At 49.1% G+C, this 23114-nt stretch overlaps 5 protein-coding genes across 5 annotated transcripts; all 5 read left to right on the forward strand.

The window, feature by feature from the left end:
• Positions 1–1052: 1052 nt before the first annotated feature.
• On the forward strand, positions 1053–2692 carry LOC129043221 (ubiquitin carboxyl-terminal hydrolase 17-like protein 18). The gene has a single exon (XM_054499953.2). The coding sequence runs from the start codon at positions 1053–1055 to the stop codon at positions 2640–2642; it is 1590 nt and encodes a 529-aa protein (XP_054355928.2). The 3' UTR covers positions 2643–2692.
• Positions 2693–5718: 3026 nt separating this feature from the next.
• On the forward strand, positions 5719–7401 carry LOC129043222 (ubiquitin carboxyl-terminal hydrolase 17-like protein 22). The gene has a single exon (XM_054499954.2). It carries the CDS (start codon positions 5719–5721, stop codon positions 7306–7308), a length of 1590 nt encoding a protein of 529 aa, XP_054355929.1. The 3' UTR covers positions 7309–7401.
• A 2985-nt stretch (positions 7402–10386) lies between these two features.
• Positions 10387–12026, forward strand: LOC134740086 (ubiquitin carboxyl-terminal hydrolase 17-like protein 22). Its single transcript, XM_063669445.1, has one exon. It carries the CDS (start codon positions 10387–10389, stop codon positions 11974–11976), a length of 1590 nt encoding a protein of 529 aa, XP_063525515.1. The 3' UTR covers positions 11977–12026.
• Positions 12027–15046: 3020 nt separating this feature from the next.
• On the forward strand, positions 15047–16729 carry LOC134740087 (ubiquitin carboxyl-terminal hydrolase 17-like protein 22). Its single transcript, XM_063669446.1, has one exon. The coding sequence runs from the start codon at positions 15047–15049 to the stop codon at positions 16634–16636; it is 1590 nt and encodes a 529-aa protein (XP_063525516.1). The 3' UTR covers positions 16637–16729.
• A 2985-nt stretch (positions 16730–19714) lies between these two features.
• LOC129043224 (ubiquitin carboxyl-terminal hydrolase 17-like protein 22) lies at positions 19715–21356 on the forward strand. Its single transcript, XM_054499955.2, has one exon. The coding sequence runs from the start codon at positions 19715–19717 to the stop codon at positions 21302–21304; it is 1590 nt and encodes a 529-aa protein (XP_054355930.2). The 3' UTR covers positions 21305–21356.
• The last annotated feature ends 1758 nt before the right edge of the window (positions 21357–23114 follow it).

Raw genomic sequence — 23114 nt, forward strand, 5'->3', positions numbered from 1 at the left:
CATTTCTTTCATAAACCAAAGGTTTTAGTTGGGATACCTTCTGATATCTCAAGACTTTTGTTTCATGTTTTCTTAAACTGCCGTCGGACGTCTGAAACCGCTGACTGTAGCATGTCATGACTATTTCTCTTTTCTGGTAAACCTCAATTTGGGGAATGTCATCAATTAGTCTCTCGGTGATTGCGTGATTTCACGAAAGTCTTTCACATTCTGCTTTGTGCACTGAGTATCTCTTCAAACTTCAGTGCATGTTTCTACCACTTGATGCTTTATTATATGGGAATCTAACTTTCACAAGAGCATTTCAGGCAAAGACTTGTCTTGTTCCCCACTGGCAGGCAATTTCACTCGGATACACAATCAATAGGCTGAGCATGGAACGGTTATCGCTGGAAGGTCTGTTTGATTCCACGGATCTCTCCTTTCTTATTGAGGAAAAAAAAATACGCTGTGCTAATTACTGTACTTCATTGACTATTCTCCAGTCAGAAAGCGCACTTCCGACTTCTTGTCCTTCAATCGCTGAAGGGATGATGGTATCTGCCAAAAGCACACACTTGAAAGTACATTCCAGCACAAACACACACACACACACACACACACACACACAAACACGGACACACACACACAAGCGCGCACACACACACGGCTTCATAGGTAAAGATTTCTTCCCTGACATTGTTTTACCTAAAATAAGGCAAGTGTGTGGCCACTGTCCCAACCCGGTTACACTCGTATTCTACGTGCCTATCAGCCTGAGGAGTAATTGGATTCAGGTGTTCTGGAAAGCATGATGTGGGCTGTGTCTGTTGAATTCCCAGCAACGCAAGGGGACACACCCTGTGACTCCTTCCTTAATTGAGTGCTGATATTTGATTGGTTTATCGCGCACCTGATGGGTGGGTGGGGTGTTCGCGGTTGGTGGGGGTGAGGTATATAAGGGCTGATGCGGCCAGACAGCTCCTCATTTGAACACCCTCTCGGAAGAGATAGCGTCTTTCTGCAACCCGCGGTCCCAGCAGAAAAACCTTGTGATCCTTGTTCCAGGCGACATGGAGGACGACTCACTCTGCTTGGGAGGGGAGTGGCAGTTGAACCGCTTTTCAAAACTCACATGTTCTGGGCCAGGTGCAGCTTTTGCTGAAATCCAGCGGACTTCTCTCCCTGAGAAGTCACCACTCTCATCTGAGACCCGTGTCGACCTCTGTGATGATTTGGCTCCTGTGGCAAGACAGCTTGCTCCCAGGGAGCAGCTTCCTCTGAGTAGCAGGAGACCTGCTGCGGTGGGGGCTGGGCTCCAGAATATGGGAAATACCTGCTACGTGAATGCTTCCCTGCAGTGCCTGACATACACACCGCCCCTTGCCAACTACATGCTGTCCCGGGAGCACTCTCAAACTTGTCATGGTCACAAGGGCTGCATGCTCTGTACTATGCAAGCTCACATCACACGGGCCCTCCACCGTCCTGGCCATGTCATCCAGCCCTCACGGGCATTGGCTGCTGGCTTCCATAGAGGCAAGCAGGAAGACGCCCATGAATTTCTGATGTTCACTGTGGATGCCATGAAAAAGGCATGCCTTCCCGGGCACAAGCTGGTAGATCATCACTCTAAGGACACCACCCTCATGCACCAAATATTTGGAGGGTACTGGAGATCTCAAATCAAGTGTCTCCACTGCCAGGGCATTTCAGACACCTTTGACCCTTACCTGGACATCGCCCTGGATATCCAGGCAGCTCAGAGTGTGAAGCAAGCTTTGGAACAGTTGGTGAAGCCCGAAGAACTCAATGGAGAGAATGCCTATCATTGTGGTCTTTGTCTCCAGAAGGCGCCGGCCTCCAAGACGTTAACTTTGCACACTTCTGCCAAGGTCCTCATCCTTGTATTGAAGAGATTCTCCCATGTCACAGGCAACAAACTTGCCAAGAGTGTGCAATATCCTGAGTGCCTTGACATGCAGCCATACGTGTCTCAGCAGAACGCAGGACCTCTTGTCTATGTCCTCTATGCTGTGCTGGTCCACGCCGGGTGGAGCTGTCACAACGGACATTACTTCTCTTATGTCAAAGCTCAAGAAGGCCAGTGGTATAAAATGGATGATGCCGAGGTCACTGCCTCTGGCATCACTTCTGTCCTGAGTCAACAGGCCTATGTCCTCTTTTACATCCAGAAGAGTGAATGGGAAAGACACAGTGAGAGTGTGTCAAGAGGCAGGGAAGCAAGAGCCCTTGGCGCTGAAGACACAGACAGGCGAGCAAGGCAAGGAGAGCTCAAGAGAGACCCCTGCCTCCAGGTACCCGAGTTGGACGAGCACTTGGTGGAAACGGCCACTCAGGAAAGCACCTTAGACCACTGGAAATTCCTCCAAGAGCAAAACAAAACCAAGCCTGACTTCAACGTCAGAAAAGTCGAAGGTACCCTGCCTCCCAACGTACTTGTGATTCATCAATCGAAATACAAGTGTGGGATGAAAAACCACCATCCTGAACAGCAAAGCTCCCTGCTAAACCTCTCCTCAACGAACCCGACAGATCACGAGTCCATGAACACTGGCACACTCGCTTCTCTGCAAGGGAGGACCAGGAGATCCAAAGGGAAGAACAAACACAGCAAGAGGGCTCTGCTTCTGTGCCAGTGAGCTCAGTGGATGTGCCGACCCACACATAGGGGTGCGCAAACACACACACACACACACCCCCACAAGCACGCACGCAAACACACACACACCCACACAAACACGAACACTGCCAATCCTAAGTAAAGTAATGAGGAGCCCAAGTTTCTGTCTGTACAACACGGACAACGCAGACAACCTCTGGAGGGACTGTCTGTGTGTTTGTGTTCACGGTAGATGACATTCAGTGTGTATTTCTGAATATGACCTGTTGACGTGTAGGTTTGCGTGTGAGGTTATTGCAGGGGACTGGGTTGACTATTTTCTCCCGGGGTGTGTTTCACTCGTCAGTTGTTGGTCGGCATGAGAAGGTGAAATTTTGTTAATGTGGGACATCCGTGGATCCTTCTCGCCACCTTGAGTCGTGGAAACTGGAATGCATTTGGAAGATAGGAACGGTGCTCTTCTTTCTTACCCTGACTCGCCGTTTTTACACTGGTTTTTGAATGGACCTCAGGCGCCCTAGGACTTGTGCACTTGGTGGAACCCACAGAACGCCGGAAACAGACAGACCGACTTGCCTGTTTCACGGTGTCCAATTCCAATGAGTTGAAACGGAAAATTTTCCCACTGGCATGTAAGTCATTTGGAAGTAAGTCGTATTGGTAGTCAAGGAAATCACACACAGGAGTGTGTGTCTTCAACGAAACTAAATTCAGAAAGCCCTGAAATCAATCTCATTTGGTGTGTTTACAGACGGCATCTGGGGAGATTCCGGGTCATTCGTCCAGCTGCGAAAGGTGCATCTCTGAAGCCCAGTCCCTGTCCTGCAATCAGACTTATTTATCCGACGTGGTGTTTCAGTGGAAATGATTGTGGGAAATGACCACTTCCTTTTCTGTATTTGCTGATTAGGTTTCATGGTCCCTGTCTCGTTAGGTGCAGTGATCAGAATTGACCAACCCCTGAGGAAGGTTGTCCAGTGCACAACCCAGGGCTCGGTAGAACCGCAGAATCTTGGGTGCAACCCTGCTCAAGCACCCAAATGTGCACACGAACAGGGTTTCTGTGTGACGTGTGTGAAAACTACAGTGTGATGCGAATGACTCGCAGACAGTTTATCCATTGGGCTCCCCTCAAAATCAGTTATGAGCATGAAAGGACACCGATGCCCAGGTCCCGGCTCCAGGAATAAGACCCTCCAGGGTCTAGTGTGAAGCCACGGCATCAGGATTGCTCAGGCTTCTGGGGATCATTCTCCTGAGAATGGTGGCTCCTTTCTCCCTGTGGAGCATCTTTCAAAACAGTGCTCCTTTCTTCCCCCAGGACACTCGACATCACGCGCAGGAAGCCTTCTGATTGAGCACACCTGGCCCATGAAAAGACAAGGGAAAGAAACGGGGCCGAAGGTCACAGTCCTCTCATTCCACCATCCTTCTTTAAATCATCCTAATTTCATGGGCCCTGAGGCCAGGGCTGTTTCTTTACACCTCGAGGCCTTGGCGCCGGGACTCAATTCTGCCCTGTTGCTTACTGTCTGAGACATTTTGGGAAAATCCCTAGAGCCAGGATCTCCATTCCTGGTAAGCCAGAGAGCCTGAAGACACACCCAAATTCTGACCCTCTTAGCTCAGGGAACATGTCCACCTTCGTCAGCATTAAAATTTTTGCACCAGATGTGCTAACTGCAATTCCACCATACAATGCCTAACTGGAAATGGAGGCAACATCTCAGATCCTGAACAATTGATGCGAGAATCCGTGAGACACACGGCTTATTTGGGCCTTTTGCCACTGAAACAAGGGCCAGTATTAACAACGTTATACAATCCTCTGATTCACTCCCTGCTTTTCAATCTCTGCGATGCTTTCTTCTTGAGACAGGGCCTCACTCCCGTCACCCGGGCTTTTCTACGGTGTAATTTTCCTTGTTTGCTTTTGTCAAATTGGGAACATTTTATTTCATCTCTATCAAATGTTGATCCATTATCACATACGTATGAAAATATTACCACCCATACTGTGAGATATGTTGCTTTTATTTTCATCATTTCTTTCATAAACCAAAGGTTTTAGTTGGGATACCTTCTGATATCTCAAGACTTTTGTTTCATGTTTTCTTAAACTGCCGTCGGACGTCTGAAACCGCTGACTGTAGCATGTCATGACTATTTCTCTTTTCTGGTAAACCTCAATTTGGGGAATGTCATCAATTAGTCTCTCGGTGATTGCGTGATTTCACGAAAGTCTTTCACATTCTGCTTTGTGCACTGAGTATCTCTTCAAACTTCAGTGCATGTTTCTACCACTTGATGCTTTATTATATGGGAATCTAACTTTCACAAGAGCATTTCAGGCAAAGACTTGTCTTGTTCCCCACTGGCAGGCAATTTCACTCGGATACACAATCAATAGGCTGAGCATGGAAAGGTTACCGCTGGAAGGTCTGTTTGATTCCACGGATCTCTCCTTTCTTATTGAGGAAAAAAAAATACGCTGTGCTAATTACTGTACTTCATTGACTATTCTCCAGTCAGAAAGCGCACTTCCGACTTCTTGTCCTTCAATCGCTGAAGGGATGATGGTATCTGCCAAAAGCACACACTTGAAAGTACATTCCAGCACAAACACACACACACACACACACACACACACACAAACACGGACACACACACACAAGCGCGCACACACACACGGCTTCATAGGTAAAGATTTCTTCCCTGACATTGTTTTACCTAAAATAAGGCAAGTGTGTGGCCACTGTCCCAACCCGGTTACACTCGTATTCTACGTGCCTATCAGCCTGAGGAGTAATTGGATTCAGGTGTTCTGGAAAGCATGATGTGGGCTGTGTCTGTTGAATTCCCAGCAACGCAAGGGGACACACCCTGTGACTCCTTCCTTAATTGAGTGCTGATATTTGATTGGTTTATCGCGCACCTGATGGGTGGGTGGGGTGTTCGCGGTTGGTGGGGGTGAGGTATATAAGGGCTGATGCGGCCAGACAGCTCCTCATTTGAACACCCTCTCGGAAGAGATAGCGTCTTTCTGCAACCCGCGGTCCCAGCAGAAAAACCTTGTGATCCTTGTTCCAGGCGACATGGAGGACGACTCACTCTGCTTGGGAGGGGAGTGGCAGTTGAACCGCTTTTCAAAACTCACATGTTCTGGGCCAGGTGCAGCTTTTGCTGAAATCCAGCGGACTTCTCTCCCTGAGAAGTCACCACTCTCATCTGAGACCCGTGTCGACCTCTGTGATGATTTGGCTCCTGTGGCAAGACAGCTTGCTCCCAGGGAGCAGCTTCCTCTGAGTAGCAGGAGACCCGCTGCGGTGGGGGCTGGGCTCCAGAATATGGGAAATACCTGCTACGTGAATGCTTCCCTGCAGTGCCTGACATACACACCGCCCCTTGCCAACTACATGCTGTCCCGGGAGCACTCTCAAACTTGTCATGGTCACAAGGGCTGCATGCTCTGTACTATGCAAGCTCACATCACACGGGCCCTCCACCGTCCTGGCCATGTCATCCAGCCCTCACGGGCATTGGCTGCTGGCTTCCATAGAGGCAAGCAGGAAGACGCCCATGAATTTCTGATGTTCACTGTGGATGCCATGAAAAAGGCATGCCTTCCCGGGCACAAGCTGGTGGATCATCACTCTAAGGACACCACCCTCATGCACCAAATATTTGGAGGGTACTGGAGATCTCAAATCAAGTGTCTCCACTGCCAGGGCATTTCAGACACCTTTGACCCTTACCTGGACATCGCCCTGGATATCCAGGCAGCTCAGAGTGTGAAGCAAGCTTTGGAACAGTTGGTGAAGCCCGAAGAACTCAATGGAGAGAATGCCTATCATTGTGGTCTTTGTCTCCAGAAGGCGCCGGCCTCCAAGACGTTAACTTTGCACACTTCTGCCAAGGTCCTCATCCTTGTATTGAAGAGATTCTCCCATGTCACAGGCAACAAACTTGCCAAGAGTGTGCAATATCCTGAGTGCCTTGACATGCAGCCATACGTGTCTCAGCAGAATGCAGGACCTCTTGTCTATGTCCTCTATGCTGTGCTGGTCCACGCCGGGTGGAGCTGTCACAACGGACATTACTTCTCTTATGTCAAAGCTCAAGAAGGCCAGTGGTATAAAATGGATGATGCCGAGGTCACTGCCTCTGGCATCACTTCTGTCCTGAGTCAACAGGCCTATGTCCTCTTTTACATCCAGAAGAGTGAATGGGAAAGACACAGTGAGAGTGTGTCAAGAGGCAGGGAAGCAAGAGCCCTTGGCGCTGAAGACACAGACAGGCGAGCAACGCAAGGAGAGCTCAAGAGAGACCCCTGCCTCCAGGTACCCGAGTTGGACGAGCACTTGGTGGAAACGGCCACTCAGGAAAGCACCTTAGACCACTGGAAATTCCTCCAAGAGCAAAACAAAACCAAGCCTGACTTCAACGTCAGAAAAGTCGAAGGTACCCTGCCTCCCAACGTACTTGTGATTCATCAATCGAAATACAAGTGTGGGATGAAAAACCACCATCCTGAACAGCAAAGCTCCCTGCTAAACCTCTCCTCAACGAACCCGACAGATCACGAGTCCATGAACACTGGCACACTCGCTTCTCTGCAAGGGAGGACCAGGAGATCCAAAGGGAAGAACAAACACAGCAAGAGGGCTCTGCTTCTGTGCCAGTGAGCTCAGTGGATGTGCCGACCCACACATAGGGGTGCGCAAACACACACACACACACACACACCCACAAGCACGCACGCAAACACACACACACCCACACAAACACGAACACTGCCAATCCTAAGTAAAGTAATGAGGAGCCCAAGTTTCTGTCTGTACAACACGGACAACGCAGACAACCTCTGGAGGGACTGTCTGTGTGTTTGTGTTCACGGTAGATGACATTCAGTGTGTATTTCTGAATATGACCTGTTGACGTGTAGGTTTGCGTGTGAGGTTATTGCAGGGGACTGGGTTGACTATTTTCTCCCGGGGTGTGTTTCACTCGTCAGTTGTTGGTCGGCATGAGAAGGTGAAATTTTGTTAATGTGGGACATCCGTGGATCCTTCTCGCCACCTTGAGTCGTGGAAACTGGAATGCGTTTGGAAGATAGGAACGGTGCTCTTCTTTCTTACCCTGACTCGCCGTTTTTACACTGGTTTTTGAATGGACCTCAGGCGCCCTAGGACTTGTGCACTTGGTGGAACCCACAGAACGCCGGAAACAGACAGACCGACTTGCCTGTTTCACGGTGTCCAATTCCAATGAGTTGAAACGGAAAATTTTCCCACTGGCATGTAAGTCATTTGGAAGTAAGTCGTATTGGTAGTCAAGGAAATCACACACAGGAGTGTGTGTCTTCAACGAAACTAAATTCAGAAAGCCCTGAAATCAATCTCATTTGGTGTGTTTACAGACGGCATCTGGGGAGATTCCGGGTCATTCGTCCAGCTGCGAAAGGTGCATCTCTGAAGCCCAGTCCCTGTCCTGCAATCAGACTTATTTATCCGACGTGGTGTTTCAGTGGAAATGATTGTGGGAAATGACCACTTCCTTTTCTGTATTTGCTGATTAGGTTTCATGGTCCCTGTCTCGTTAGGTGCAGTGATCAGAATTGACCAACCCCTGAGGAAGGTTGTCCAGTGCACAACCCAGGGCTCGGTAGAACCGCAGAATCTTGGGTGCAACCCTGCTCAAGCACCCAAATGTGCACACGAACAGGGTTTCTGTGTGACGTGTGTGAAAACTACAGTGTGATGCGAATGACTCGCAGACAGTTTATCCATTGGGCTCCCCTCAAAATCAGTTATGAGCATGAAAGGACACCGATGCCCAGGTCCCGGCTCCAGGAATAAGACCCTCCAGGGTCTAGTGTGAAGCCACGGCATCAGGATTGCTCAGGCTTCTGGGGATCATTCTCCTGAGAATGGTGGCTCCTTTCTCCCTGTGGAGCATCTTTCAAAACAGTGCTCCTTTCTTCCCCCAGGACACTCGACATCACGCGCAGGAAGCCTTCTGATTGAGCACACCTGGCCCATGAAAAGACAAGGGAAAGAAACGGGGCCGAAGGTCACAGTCCTCTCATTCCACCATCCTTCTTTAAATCATCCTAATTTCATGGGCCCTGAGGCCAGGGCTGTTTCTTTACACCTCGAGGCCTTGGCGCCGGGACTCAATTCTGCCCTGTTGCTTACTGTCTGAGACATTTTGGGAAAATCCCTAGAGCCAGGATCTCCATTCCTGGTAAGCCAGAGAGCCTGAAGACACACCCAAATTCTGACCCTCTTAGCTCAGGGAACATGTCCACCTTCGTCAGCATTAAAATTTTTGCACCAGATGTGCTAACTGCAATTCCACCATACAATGCCTAACTGGGAATGGAGGCAATATCTCAGATCCTGAACAATTGATGCGAGAATCCGTGAGACACACGGCTTATTTGGGCCTTTTGCCACTGAAACAAGGGCCAGTATTAACAACGTTATACAATCCTCTGATTCACTCCCTGCTTTTCAATCTCTGCGATGCTTTCTTCTTGAGACAGGGCCTCACTCCCGTCACCCGGGCTTTTCTACGGTGTAATTTTCCTTGTTTGCTTTTGTCAAATTGGGAACTTTTTATTTCATCTCTATCAAATGTTGATCCATTATCACATACGTATGAAAATATTACCACCCATACTGTGAGATATGTTGCTTTTATTTTCATCATTTCTTTCATAAACCAAAGGTTTTAGTTGGGATACCTTCTGATATCTCAAGACTTTTGTTTCATGTTTTCTTAAACTGCCGTCGGACGTCTGAAACCGCTGACTGTAGCATGTCATGACTATTTCTCTTTTCTGGTAAACCTCAATTTGGAGAATGTCATCAATTAGTCTCTCGGTGATTGCGTGATTTCACGAAAGTCTTTCACATTCTGCTTTGTGCACTGAGTATCTCTTCAAACTTCAGTGCATGTTTCTACCACTTGATGCTTTATTATATGGGAATCTAACTTTCACAAGAGCATTTCAGGCAAAGACTTGTCTTGTTCCCCACTGGCAGGCAATTTCACTCGGATACACAATCAATAGGCTGAGCATGGAAAGGTTATCGCTGGAAGGTCTGTTTGATTCCACGGATCTCTCCTTTCTTATTGAGGAAAAAAAAATACGCTGTGCTAATTACTGTACTTCATTGACTATTCTCCAGTCAGAAAGCGCACTTCCGACTTCTTGTCCTTCAATCGCTGAAGGGATGATGGTATCTGCCAAAAGCACACACTTGAAAGTACATTCCAGCACAAACACACACACACACACACACACACACACACAAACACGGACACACACACACAAGCGCGCACACACACACGGCTTCATAGGTAAAGATTTCTTCCCTGACATTGTTTTACCTAAAATAAGGCAAGTGTGTGGCCACTGTCCCAACCCGGTTACACTCGTATTCTACGTGCCTATCAGCCTGAGGAGTAATTGGATTCAGGTGTTCTGGAAAGCATGATGTGGGCTGTGTCTGTTGAATTCCCAGCAACGCAAGGGGACACACCCTGTGACTCCTTCCTTAATTGAGTGCTGATATTTGATTGGTTTATCGCGCACCTGATGGGTGGGTGGGGTGTTCGCGGTTGGTGGGGGTGAGGTATATAAGGGCTGATGCGGCCAGACAGCTCCTCATTTGAACACCCTCTCGGAAGAGATAGCGTCTTTCTGCAACCCGCGGTCCCAGCAGAAAAACCTTGTGATCCTTGTTCCAGGCGACATGGAGGACGACTCACTCTGCTTGGGAGGGGAGTGGCAGTTGAACCGCTTTTCAAAACTCACATGTTCTGGGCCAGGTGCAGCTTTTGCTGAAATCCAGCGGACTTCTCTCCCTGAGAAGTCACCACTCTCATCTGAGACCCGTGTCGACCTCTGTGATGATTTGGCTCCTGTGGCAAGACAGCTTGCTCCCAGGGAGCAGCTTCCTCTGAGTAGCAGGAGACCCGCTGCGGTGGGGGCTGGGCTCCAGAATATGGGAAATACCTGCTACGTGAATGCTTCCCTGCAGTGCCTGACATACACACCGCCCCTTGCCAACTACATGCTGTCCCGGGAGCACTCTCAAACTTGTCATGGTCACAAGGGCTGCATGCTCTGTACTATGCAAGCTCACATCACACGGGCCCTCCACCGTCCTGGCCATGTCATCCAGCCCTCACGGGCATTGGCTGCTGGCTTCCATAGAGGCAAGCAGGAAGACGCCCATGAATTTCTGATGTTCACTGTGGATGCCATGAAAAAGGCATGCCTTCCCGGGCACAAGCTGGTGGATCATCACTCTAAGGACACCACCCTCATGCACCAAATATTTGGAGGGTACTGGAGATCTCAAATCAAGTGTCTCCACTGCCAGGGCATTTCAGACACCTTTGACCCTTACCTGGACATCGCCCTGGATATCCAGGCAGCTCAGAGTGTGAAGCAAGCTTTGGAACAGTTGGTGAAGCCCGAAGAACTCAATGGAGAGAATGCCTATCATTGTGGTCTTTGTCTCCAGAAGGCGCCGGCCTCCAAGACGTTAACTTTGCACACTTCTGCCAAGGTCCTCATCCTTGTATTGAAGAGATTCTCCCATGTCACAGGCAACAAACTTGCCAAGAGTGTGCAATATCCTGAGTGCCTTGACATGCAGCCATACGTGTCTCAGCAGAATGCAGGACCTCTTGTCTATGTCCTCTATGCTGTGCTGGTCCACGCCGGGTGGAGCTGTCACAACGGACATTACTTCTCTTATGTCAAAGCTCAAGAAGGCCAGTGGTATAAAATGGATGATGCCGAGGTCACTGCCTCTGGCATCACTTCTGTCCTGAGTCAACAGGCCTATGTCCTCTTTTACATCCAGAAGAGTGAATGGGAAAGACACAGTGAGAGTGTGTCAAGAGGCAGGGAAGCAAGAGCCCTTGGCGCTGAAGACACAGACAGGCGAGCAACGCAAGGAGAGCTCAAGAGAGACCCCTGCCTCCAGGTACCCGAGTTGGACGAGCACTTGGTGGAAACGGCCACTCAGGAAAGCACCTTAGACCACTGGAAATTCCTCCAAGAGCAAAACAAAACCAAGCCTGACTTCAACGTCAGAAAAGTCGAAGGTACCCTGCCTCCCAACGTACTTGTGATTCATCAATCGAAATACAAGTGTGGGATGAAAAACCACCATCCTGAACAGCAAAGCTCCCTGCTAAACCTCTCCTCAACGAACCCGACAGATCACGAGTCCATGAACACTGGCACACTCGCTTCTCTGCAAGGGAGGACCAGGAGATCCAAAGGGAAGAACAAACACAGCAAGAGGGCTCTGCTTCTGTGCCAGTGAGCTCAGTGGATGTGCCGACCCACACATAGGGGTGCGCAAACACACACACACACACCCCCACAAGCACGCACGCAAACACACACACACCCACACAAACACGAACACTGCCAATCCTAAGTAAAGTAATGAGGAGCCCAAGTTTCTGTCTGTACAACACGGACAACGCAGACAACCTCTGGAGGGACTGTCTGTGTGTTTGTGTTCACGGTAGATGACATTCAGTGTGTATTTCTGAATATGACCTGTTGACGTGTAGGTTTGCGTGTGAGGTTATTGCAGGGGACTGGGTTGACTATTTTCTCCCGGGGTGTGTTTCACTCGTCAGTTGTTGGTCGGCATGAGAAGGTGAAATTTTGTTAATGTGGGACATCCGTGGATCCTTCTCGCCACCTTGAGTCGTGGAAACTGGAATGCATTTGGAAGATAGGAACGGTGCTCTTCTTTCTTACCCTGACTCGCCGTTTTTACACTGGTTTTTGAATGGACCTCAGGCGCCCTAGGACTTGTGCACTTGGTGGAACCCACAGAACGCCGGAAACAGACAGACCGACTTGCCTGTTTCACGGTGTCCAATTCCAATGAGTTGAAACGGAAAATTTTCCCACTGGCATGTAAGTCATTTGGAAGTAAGTCGTATTGGTAGTCAAGGAAATCACACACAGGAGTGTGTGTCTTCAACGAAAATAAATTCAGAAAGCCCTGAAATCAATCTCATTTGGTGTGTTTACAGACGGCATCTGGGGAGATTCCGGGTCATTCGTCCAGCTGCGAAAGGTGCATCTCTGAAGCCCAGTCCCTGTCCTGCAATCAGACTTATTTATCCGACGTGGTGTTTCAGTGGAAATGATTGTGGGAAATGACCACTTCCTTTTCTGTATTTGCTGATTAGGTTTCATGGTCCCTGTCTCGTTAGGTGCAGTGATCAGAATTGACCAACCCCTGAGGAAGGTTGTCCAGTGCACAACCCAGGGCTCGGTAGAACCGCAGAATCTTGGGTGCAACCCTGCTCAAGCACCCAAATGTGCACACGAACAGGGTTTCTGTGTGACGTGTGTGAAAACTACAGTGTGATGCGAATGACTCGCAGACAGTTTATCCATTGGGCTCCCCTCAAAATCAGTTATGAGCATGAAAGGACACCGATGCCCAGGTCCCGGCTCCAGGAATAAGACCCTCCAGGGTCTAGTGTGAAGCCACGGCATCAGGATTGCTCAGGCTTCTGGGGATCATTCTCCTGAGAATGGTGGCTCCTTTCTCCCTGTGGAGCATCTTTCAAAACAGTGCTCCTTTCTTCCCCCAGGACACTCGACATCACGCGCAGGAAGCCTTCTGATTGAGCACACCTGGCCCATGAAAAGACAAGGGAAAGAAACGGGGCCGAAGGTCACAGTCCTCTCATTCCACCATCCTTCTTTAAATCATCCTAATTTCATGGGCCCTGAGGCCAGGGCTGTTTCTTTACACCTCGAGGCCTTGGCGCCGGGACTCAATTCTGCCCTGTTGCTTACTGTCTGAGACATTTTGGGAAAATCCCTAGAGCCAGGATCTCCATTCCTGGTAAGCCAGAGAGCCTGAAGACACACCCAAATTCTGACCCTCTTAGCTCAGGGAACATGTCCACCTTCGTCAGCATTAAAATTTTTGCACCAGATGTGCTAACTGCAATTCCACCATACAATGCCTAACTGGAAATGGAGGCAACATCTCAGATCCTGAACAATTGATGCGAGAATCCGTGAGACACACGGCTTATTTGGGCCTTTTGCCACTGAAACAAGGGCCAGTATTAACAACGTTATACAATCCTCTGATTCACTCCCTGCTTTTCAATCTCTGCGATGCTTTCTTCTTGAGACAGGGCCTCACTCCCGTCACCCGGGCTTTTCTACGGTGTAATTTTCCTTGTTTGCTTTTGTCAAATTGGGAACATTTTATTTCATCTCTATCAAATGTTGATCCATTATCACATACGTATGAAAATATTACCACCCATACTGTGAGATATGTTGCTTTTATTTTCATCATTTCTTTCATAAACCAAAGGTTTTAGTTGGGATACCTTCTGATATCTCAAGACTTTTGTTTCATGTTTTCTTAAACTGCCGTCGGACGTCTGAAACCGCTGACTGTAGCATGTCATGACTATTTCTCTTTTCTGGTAAACCTCAATTTGGGGAATGTCATCAATTAGTCTCTCGGTGATTGCGTGATTTCACGAAAGTCTTTCACATTCTGCTTTGTGCACTGAGTATCTCTTCAAACTTCAGTGCATGTTTCTACCACTTGATGCTTTATTATATGGGAATCTAACTTTCACAAGAGCATTTCAGGCAAAGACTTGTCTTGTTCCCCACTGGCAGGCAATTTCACTCGGATACACAATCAATAGGCTGAGCATGGAAAGGTTATCGCTGGAAGGTCTGTTTGATTCCACGGATCTCTCCTTTCTTATTGAGGAAAAAAAAATACGCTGTGCTAATTACTGTACTTCATTGACTATTCTCCAGTCAGAAAGCGCACTTCCGACTTCTTGTCCTTCAATCGCTGAAGGGATGATGGTATCTGCCAAAAGCACACACTTGAAAGTACATTCCAGCACAAACACACACACACACACACACACACACAAACACGGACACACACACACAAGCGCGCACACACACACGGCTTCATAGGTAAAGATTTCTTCCCTGACATTGTTTTACCTAAAATAAGGCAAGTGTGTGGCCACTGTCCCAACCCGGTTACACTCGTATTCTACGTGCCTATCAGCCTGAGGAGTAATTGGATTCAGGTGTTCTGGAAAGCATGATGTGGGCTGTGTCTGTTGAATTCCCAGCAACGCAAGGGGACACACCCTGTGACTCCTTCCTTAATTGAGTGCTGATATTTGATTGGTTTATCGCGCACCTGATGGGTGGGTGGGGTGTTCGCGGTTGGTGGGGGTGAGGTATATAAGGGCTGATGCGGCCAGACAGCTCCTCATTTGAACACCCTCTCGGAAGAGATAGCGTCTTTCTGCAACCCGCGGTCCCAGCAGAAAAACCTTGTGATCCTTGTTCCAGGCGACATGGAGGACGACTCACTCTGCTTGGGAGGGGAGTGGCAGTTGAACCGCTTTTCAAAACTCACATGTTCTGGGCCAGGTGCAGCTTTTGCTGAAATCCAGCGGACTTCTCTCCCTGAGAAGTCACCACTCTCATCTGAGACCCGTGTCGACCTCTGTGATGATTTGGCTCCTGTGGCAAGACAGCTTGCTCCCAGGGAGCAGCTTCCTCTGAGTAGCAGGAGACCCGCTGCGGTGGGGGCTGGGCTCCAGAATATGGGAAATACCTGCTACGTGAATGCTTCCCTGCAGTGCCTGACATACACACCGCCCCTTGCCAACTACATGCTGTCCCGGGAGCACTCTCAAACTTGTCATGGTCACAAGGGCTGCATGCTCTGTACTATGCAAGCTCACATCACACGGGCCCTCCACCGTCCTGGCCATGTCATCCAGCCCTCACGGGCATTGGCTGCTGGCTTCCATAGAGGCAAGCAGGAAGACGCCCATGAATTTCTGATGTTCACTGTGGATGCCATGAAAAAGGCATGCCTTCCCGGGCACAAGCTGGTGGATCATCACTCTAAGGACACCACCCTCATGCACCAAATATTTGGAGGGTACTGGAGATCTCAAATCAAGTGTCTCCACTGCCAGGGCATTTCAGACACCTTTGACCCTTACCTGGACATCGCCCTGGATATCCAGGCAGCTCAGAGTGTGAAGCAAGCTTTGGAACAGTTGGTGAAGCCCGAAGAACTCAATGGAGAGAATGCCTATCATTGTGGTCTTTGTCTCCAGAAGGCGCCGGCCTCCAAGACGTTAACTTTGCACACTTCTGCCAAGGTCCTCATCCTTGTATTGAAGAGATTCTCCCATGTCACAGGCAACAAACTTGCCAAGAGTGTGCAATATCCTGAGTGCCTTGACATGCAGCCATACGTGTCTCAGCAGAACGCAGGACCTCTTGTCTATGTCCTCTATGCTGTGCTGGTCCACGCCGGGTGGAGCTGTCACAACGGACATTACTTCTCTTATGTCAAAGCTCAAGAAGGCCAGTGGTATAAAATGGATGATGCCGAGGTCACTGCCTCTGGCATCACTTCTGTCCTGAGTCAACAGGCCTATGTCCTCTTTTACATCCAGAAGAGTGAATGGGAAAGACACAGTGAGAGTGTGTCAAGAGGCAGGGAAGCAAGAGCCCTTGGCGCTGAAGACACAGACAGGCGAGCAACGCAAGGAGAGCTCAAGAGAGACCCCTGCCTCCAGGTACCCGAGTTGGACGAGCACTTGGTGGAAACGGCCACTCAGGAAAGCACCTTAGACCACTGGAAATTCCTCCAAGAGCAAAACAAAACCAAGCCTGACTTCAACGTCAGAAAAGTCGAAGGTACCCTGCCTCCCAACGTACTTGTGATTCATCAATCGAAATACAAGTGTGGGATGAAAAACCACCATCCTGAACAGCAAAGCTCCCTGCTAAACCTCTCCTCAACGAACCCGACAGATCACGAGTCCATGAACACTGGCACACTCGCTTCTCTGCAAGGGAGGACCAGGAGATCCAAAGGGAAGAACAAACACAGCAAGAGGGCTCTGCTTCTGTGCCAGTGAGCTCAGTGGATGTGCCGACCCACACATAGGGGTGCGCAAACACACACACACACACACACACCCACAAGCACGCACGCAAACACACACACACCCACACAAACACGAACACTGCCAATCCTAAGTAAAGTAATGAGGAGCCCAAGTTTCTGTCTGTACAACACGGACAACGCAGACAACCTCTGGAGGGACTGTCTGTGTGTTTGTGTTCACGGTAGATGACATTCAGTGTGTATTTCTGAATATGACCTGTTGACGTGTAGGTTTGCGTGTGAGGTTATTGCAGGGGACTGGGTTGACTATTTTCTCCCGGGGTGTGTTTCACTCGTCAGTTGTTGGTCGGCATGAGAAGGTGAAATTTTGTTAATGTGGGACATCCGTGGATCCTTCTCGCCACCTTGAGTCGTGGAAACTGGAATGCATTTGGAAGATAGGAACGGTGCTCTTCTTTCTTACCCTGACTCGCCGTTTTTACACTGGTTTTTGAATGGACCTCAGGCGCCCTAGGACTTGTGCACTTGGTGGAACCCACAGAACGCCGGAAACAGACAGACCGACTTGCCTGTTTCACGGTGTCCAATTCCAATGAGTTGAAACGGAAAATTTTCCCACTGGCATGTAAGTCATTTGGAAGTAAGTCGTATTGGTAGTCAAGGAAATCACACACAGGAGTGTGTGTCTTCAACGAAACTAAATTCAGAAAGCCCTGAAATCAATCTCATTTGGTGTGTTTACAGACGGCATCTGGGGAGATTCCGGGTCATTCGTCCAGCTGCGAAAGGTGCATCTCTGAAGCCCAGTCCCTGTCCTGCAATCAGACTTATTTATCCGACGTGGTGTTTCAGTGGAAATGATTGTGGGAAATGACCACTTCCTTTTCTGTATTTGCTGATTAGGTTTCATGGTCCCTGTCTCGTTAGGTGCAGTGATCAGAATTGACCAACCCCTGAGGAAGGTTGTCCAGTGCACAACCCAGGGCTCGGTAGAACCGCAGAATCTTGGGTGCAACCCTGCTCAAGCACCCAAATGTGCACACGAACAGGGTTTCTGTGTGACGTGTGTGAAAACTACAGTGTGATGCGAATGACTCGCAGACAGTTTATCCATTGGGCTCCCCTCAAAATCAGTTATGAGCATGAAAGGACACCGATGCCCAGGTCCCGGCTCCAGGAATAAGACCCTCCAGGGTCTAGTGTGAAGCCACGGCATCTGGATTGCTCAGGCTTCTGGGGATCATTCTCCTGAGAATGGTGGCTCCTTTCTCCCTGTGGAGCATCTTTCAAAACAGTGCTCCTTTCTTCCCCCAGGACACTCGACATCAGGCGCAGGAAGCCTTCTGATTGAGCACACCTGGCCCATGAAAAGACAAGGGAAAGAAACGGGGCCGAAGGTCACAGTCCTCTCATTCCACCATCCTTCTTTAAATCATCCTAATTTCATGGGCCCTGAGGCCAGGGCTGTTTCTTTACACCTCGAGGCCTTGGCGCCGGGACTCAATTCTGCCCTGTTGCTTACTGTCTGAGACATTTTGGGAAAATCCCTAGAGCCAGGATCTCCATTCCTGGTAAGCCAGAGAGCCTGAAGACACACCCAAATTCTGACCCTCTTAGCTCAGGGAACATGTCCACCTTCGTCAGCATTAAAATTTTTGCACCAGATGTGCTAACTGCAATTCCACCATACAATGCCTAACTGGGAATGGAGGCAATATCTCAGATCCTGAACAATTGATGCGAGAATCCGTGAGACACACGGCTTATTTGGGCCTTTTGCCACTGAAACAAGGGCCAGTATTAACAACGTTATACAATCCTCTGATTCACTCCCTGCTTTTCAATCTCTGCGATGCTTTCTTCTTGAGACAGGGCCTCACTCCCGTCACCCGGGCTTTTCTACGGTGTAATTTTCCTTGTTTGCTTTTGTCAAATTGGGAACTTTTTATTTCATCTCTATCAAATGTTGATCCATTATCACATACGTATGAAAATATTACCACCCATACTGTGAGATATGTTGCTTTTATTTTCATCATTTCTTTCATAAACCAAAGGTTTTAGTTGGGATACCTTCTGATATCTCAAGACTTTTGTTTCATGTTTTCTTAAACTGCCGTCGGACGTCTGAAACCGCTGACTGTAGCATGTCATGACTATTTCTCTTTTCTGGTAAACCTCAATTTGGAGAATGTCATCAATTAGTCTCTCGGTGATTGCGTGATTTCACGAAAGTCTTTCACATTCTGCTTTGTGCACTGAGTATCTCTTCAAACTTCAGTGCATGTTTCTACCACTTGATGCTTTATTATATGGGAATCTAACTTTCACAAGAGCATTTCAGGCAAAGACTTGTCTTGTTCCCCACTGGCAGGCAATTTCACTCGGATACACAATCAATAGGCTGAGCATGGAAAGGTTATCGCTGGAAGGTCTGTTTGATTCCACGGATCTCTCCTTTCTTATTGAGGAAAAAAAAATACGCTGTGCTAATTACTGTACTTCATTGACTATTCTCCAGTCAGAAAGCGCACTTCCGACTTCTTGTCCTTCAATCGCTGAAGGGATGATGGTATCTGCCAAAAGCACACACTTGAAAGTACATTCCAGCACAAACACACACACACACACACACACACACACACAAACACGGACACACACACACAAGCGCGCACACACACACGGCTTCATAGGTAAAGATTTCTTCCCTGACATTGTTTTACCTAAAATAAGGCAAGTGTGTGGCCACTGTCCCAACCCGCTTACACTCGTATTCTACGTGCCTATCAGCCTGAGGAGTAATTGGATTCAGGTGTTCTGGAAAGCATGATGTGGGCTGTGTCTGTTGAATTCCCAGCAACGCAAGGGGACACACCCTGTGACTCCTTCCTTAATTGAGTGCTGATATTTGATTGGTTTATCGCGCACCTGATGGGTGGGTGGGGTGTTCGCGGTTGGTGGGGGTGAGGTATATAAGGGCTGATGCGGCCAGACAGCTCCTCATTTGAACACCCTCTCGGAAGAGATAGCGTCTTTCTGCAACCCGCGGTCCCAGCAGAAAAACCTTGTGATCCTTGTTCCAGGCGACATGGAGGACGACTCACTCTGCTTGGGAGGGGAGTGGCAGTTGAACCGCTTTTCAAAACTCACATGTTCTGGGCCAGGTGCAGCTTTTGCTGAAATCCAGCGGACTTCTCTCCCTGAGAAGTCACCACTCTCATCTGAGACCCGTGTCGACCTCTGTGATGATTTGGCTCCTGTGGCAAGACAGCTTGCTCCCAGGGAGCAGCTTCCTCTGAGTAGCAGGAGACCCGCTGCGGTGGGGGCTGGGCTCCAGAATATGGGAAATACCTGCTACGTGAATGCTTCCCTGCAGTGCCTGACATACACACCGCCCCTTGCCAACTACATGCTGTCCCGGGAGCACTCTCAAACTTGTCATGGTCACAAGGGCTGCATGCTCTGTACTATGCAAGCTCACATCACACGGGCCCTCCACCGTCCTGGCCATGTCATCCAGCCCTCACGGGCATTGGCTGCTGGCTTCCATAGAGGCAAGCAGGAAGACGCCCATGAATTTCTGATGTTCACTGTGGATGCCATGAAAAAGGCATGCCTTCCCGGGCACAAGCTGGTGGATCATCACTCTAAGGACACCACCCTCATGCACCAAATATTTGGAGGGTACTGGAGATCTCAAATCAAGTGTCTCCACTGCCAGGGCATTTCAGACACCTTTGACCCTTACCTGGACATCGCCCTGGATATCCAGGCAGCTCAGAGTGTGAAGCAAGCTTTGGAACAGTTGGTGAAGCCCGAAGAACTCAATGGAGAGAATGCCTATCATTGTGGTCTTTGTCTCCAGAAGGCGCCGGCCTCCAAGACGTTAACTTTGCACACTTCTGCCAAGGTCCTCATCCTTGTATTGAAGAGATTCTCCCATGTCACAGGCAACAAACTTGCCAAGAGTGTGCAATATCCTGAGTGCCTTGACATGCAGCCATACGTGTCTCAGCAGAACGCAGGACCTCTTGTCTATGTCCTCTATGCTGTGCTGGTCCACGCCGGGTGGAGCTGTCACAACGGACATTACTTCTCTTATGTCAAAGCTCAAGAAGGCCAGTGGTATAAAATGGATGATGCCGAGGTCACTGCCTCTGGCATCACTTCTGTCCTGAGTCAACAGGCCTATGTCCTCTTTTACATCCAGAAGAGTGAATGGGAAAGACACAGTGAGAGTGTGTCAAGAGGCAGGGAAGCAAGAGCCCTTGGCGCTGAAGACACAGACAGGCGAGCAACGCAAGGAGAGCTCAAGAGAGACCCCTGCCTCCAGGTACCCGAGTTGGACGAGCACTTGGTGGAAACGGCCACTCAGGAAAGCACCTTAGACCACTGGAAATTCCTCCAAGAGCAAAACAAAACCAAGCCTGACTTCAACGTCAGAAAAGTCGAAGGTACCCTGCCTCCCAACGTACTTGTGATTCATCAATCGAAATACAAGTGTGGGATGAAAAACCACCATCCTGAACAGCAAAGCTCCCTGCTAAACCTCTCCTCAACGAACCCGACAGATCACGAGTCCATGAACACTGGCACACTCGCTTCTCTGCAAGGGAGGACCAGGAGATCCAAAGGGAAGAACAAACACAGCAAGAGGGCTCTGCTTCTGTGCCAGTGAGCTCAGTGGATGTGCCGACCCACACATAGGGGTGCGCAAACACACACACACACACACACCCCCACAAGCACGCACGCAAACACACACACACCCACACAAACACGAACACTGCCAATCCTAAGTAAAGTAATGAGGAGCCCAAGTTTCTGTCTGTACAACACGGACAACGCAGACAACCTCTGGAGGGACTGTCTGTGTGTTTGTGTTCACGGTAGATGACATTCAGTGTGTATTTCTGAATATGACCTGTTGACGTGTAGGTTTGCGTGTGAGGTTATTGCAGGGGACTGGGTTGACTATTTTCTCCCGGGGTGTGTTTCACTCGTCAGTTGTTGGTCGGCATGAGAAGGTGAAATTTTGTTAATGTGGGACATCCGTGGATCCTTCTCGCCACCTTGAGTCGTGGAAACTGGAATGCATTTGGAAGATAGGAACGGTGCTCTTCTTTCTTACCCTGACTCGCCGTTTTTACACTGGTTTTTGAATGGACCTCAGGCGCCCTAGGACTTCTGCACTTGGTGGAACCCACAGAACGCCGGAAACAGACAGACCGACTTGCCTGTTTCACGGTGTCCAATTCCAATGAGTTGAAACGGAAAATTTTCCCACTGGCATGTAAGTCATTTGGAAGTAAGTCGTATTGGTAGTCAAGGAAATCACACACAGGAGTGTGTGTCTTCAACGAAAATAAATTCAGAAAGCCCTGAAATCAATCTCATTTGGTGTGTTTACAGACGGCATCTGGGGAGATTCCGGGTCATTCGTCCAGCTGCGAAAGGTGCATCTCTGAAGCCCAGTCCCTGTCCTGCAATCAGACTTATTTATCCGACGTGGTGTTTCAGTGGAAATGATTGTGGGAAATGACCACTTCCTTTTCTGTATTTGCTGATTAGGTTTCATGGTCCCTGTCTCGTTAGGTGCAGTGATCAGAATTGACCAACCCCTGAGGAAGGTTGTCCAGTGCACAACCCAGGGCTCGGTAGAACCGCAGAATCTTGGGTGCAACCCTGCTCAAGCACCCAAATGTGCACACGAACAGGGTTTCTGTGTGACGTGTGTGAAAACTACAGTGTGATGCGAATGACTCGCAGACAGTTTATCCATTGGGCTCCCCTCAAAATCAGTTATGAGCATGAAAGGACACCGATGCCCAGGTCCCGGCTCCAGGAATAAGACCCTCCAGGGTCTAGTGTGAAGCCACGGCATCTGGATTGCTCAGGCTTCTGGGGATCATTCTCCTGAGAATGGTGGCTCCTTTCTCCCTGTGGAGCATCTTTCAAAACAGTGCTCCTTTCTTCCCCCAGGACACTCGACATCAGGCGCAGGAAGCCTTCTGATTGAGCACACCTGGCCCATGAAAAGACAAGGGAAAGAAACGGGGCCGAAGGTCACAGTCCTCTCATTCCACCATCCTTCTTTAAATCATCCTAATTTCATGGGCCCTGAGGCCAGGGCTGTTTCTTTACACCTCGAGGCCTTGGCGCCGGGACTCAATTCTGCCCTGTTGCTTACTGTCTGAGACATTTTGGGAAAATCCCTAGAGCCAGGATCTCCATTCCTGGTAAGCCAGAGAGCCTGAAGACACACCCAAATTCTGACCCTCTTAGCTCAGGGAACATGTCCACCTTCGTCAGCATTAAAATTTTTGCACCAGATGTGCTAACTGCAATTCCACCATACAATGCCTAACTGGGAATGGAGGCAATATCTCAGATCCTGAACAATTGATGCGAGAATCCGTGAGACACACGGCTTATTTGGGCCTTTTGCCACTGAAACAAGGGCCAGTATTAACAACGTTATACAATCC

This window comes from Pongo pygmaeus, chromosome 7 (genome assembly GCF_028885625.2).
Source record: "Pongo pygmaeus isolate AG05252 chromosome 7, NHGRI_mPonPyg2-v2.0_pri, whole genome shotgun sequence".
NCBI lineage: Eukaryota > Metazoa > Chordata > Mammalia > Primates > Hominidae > Pongo > Pongo pygmaeus.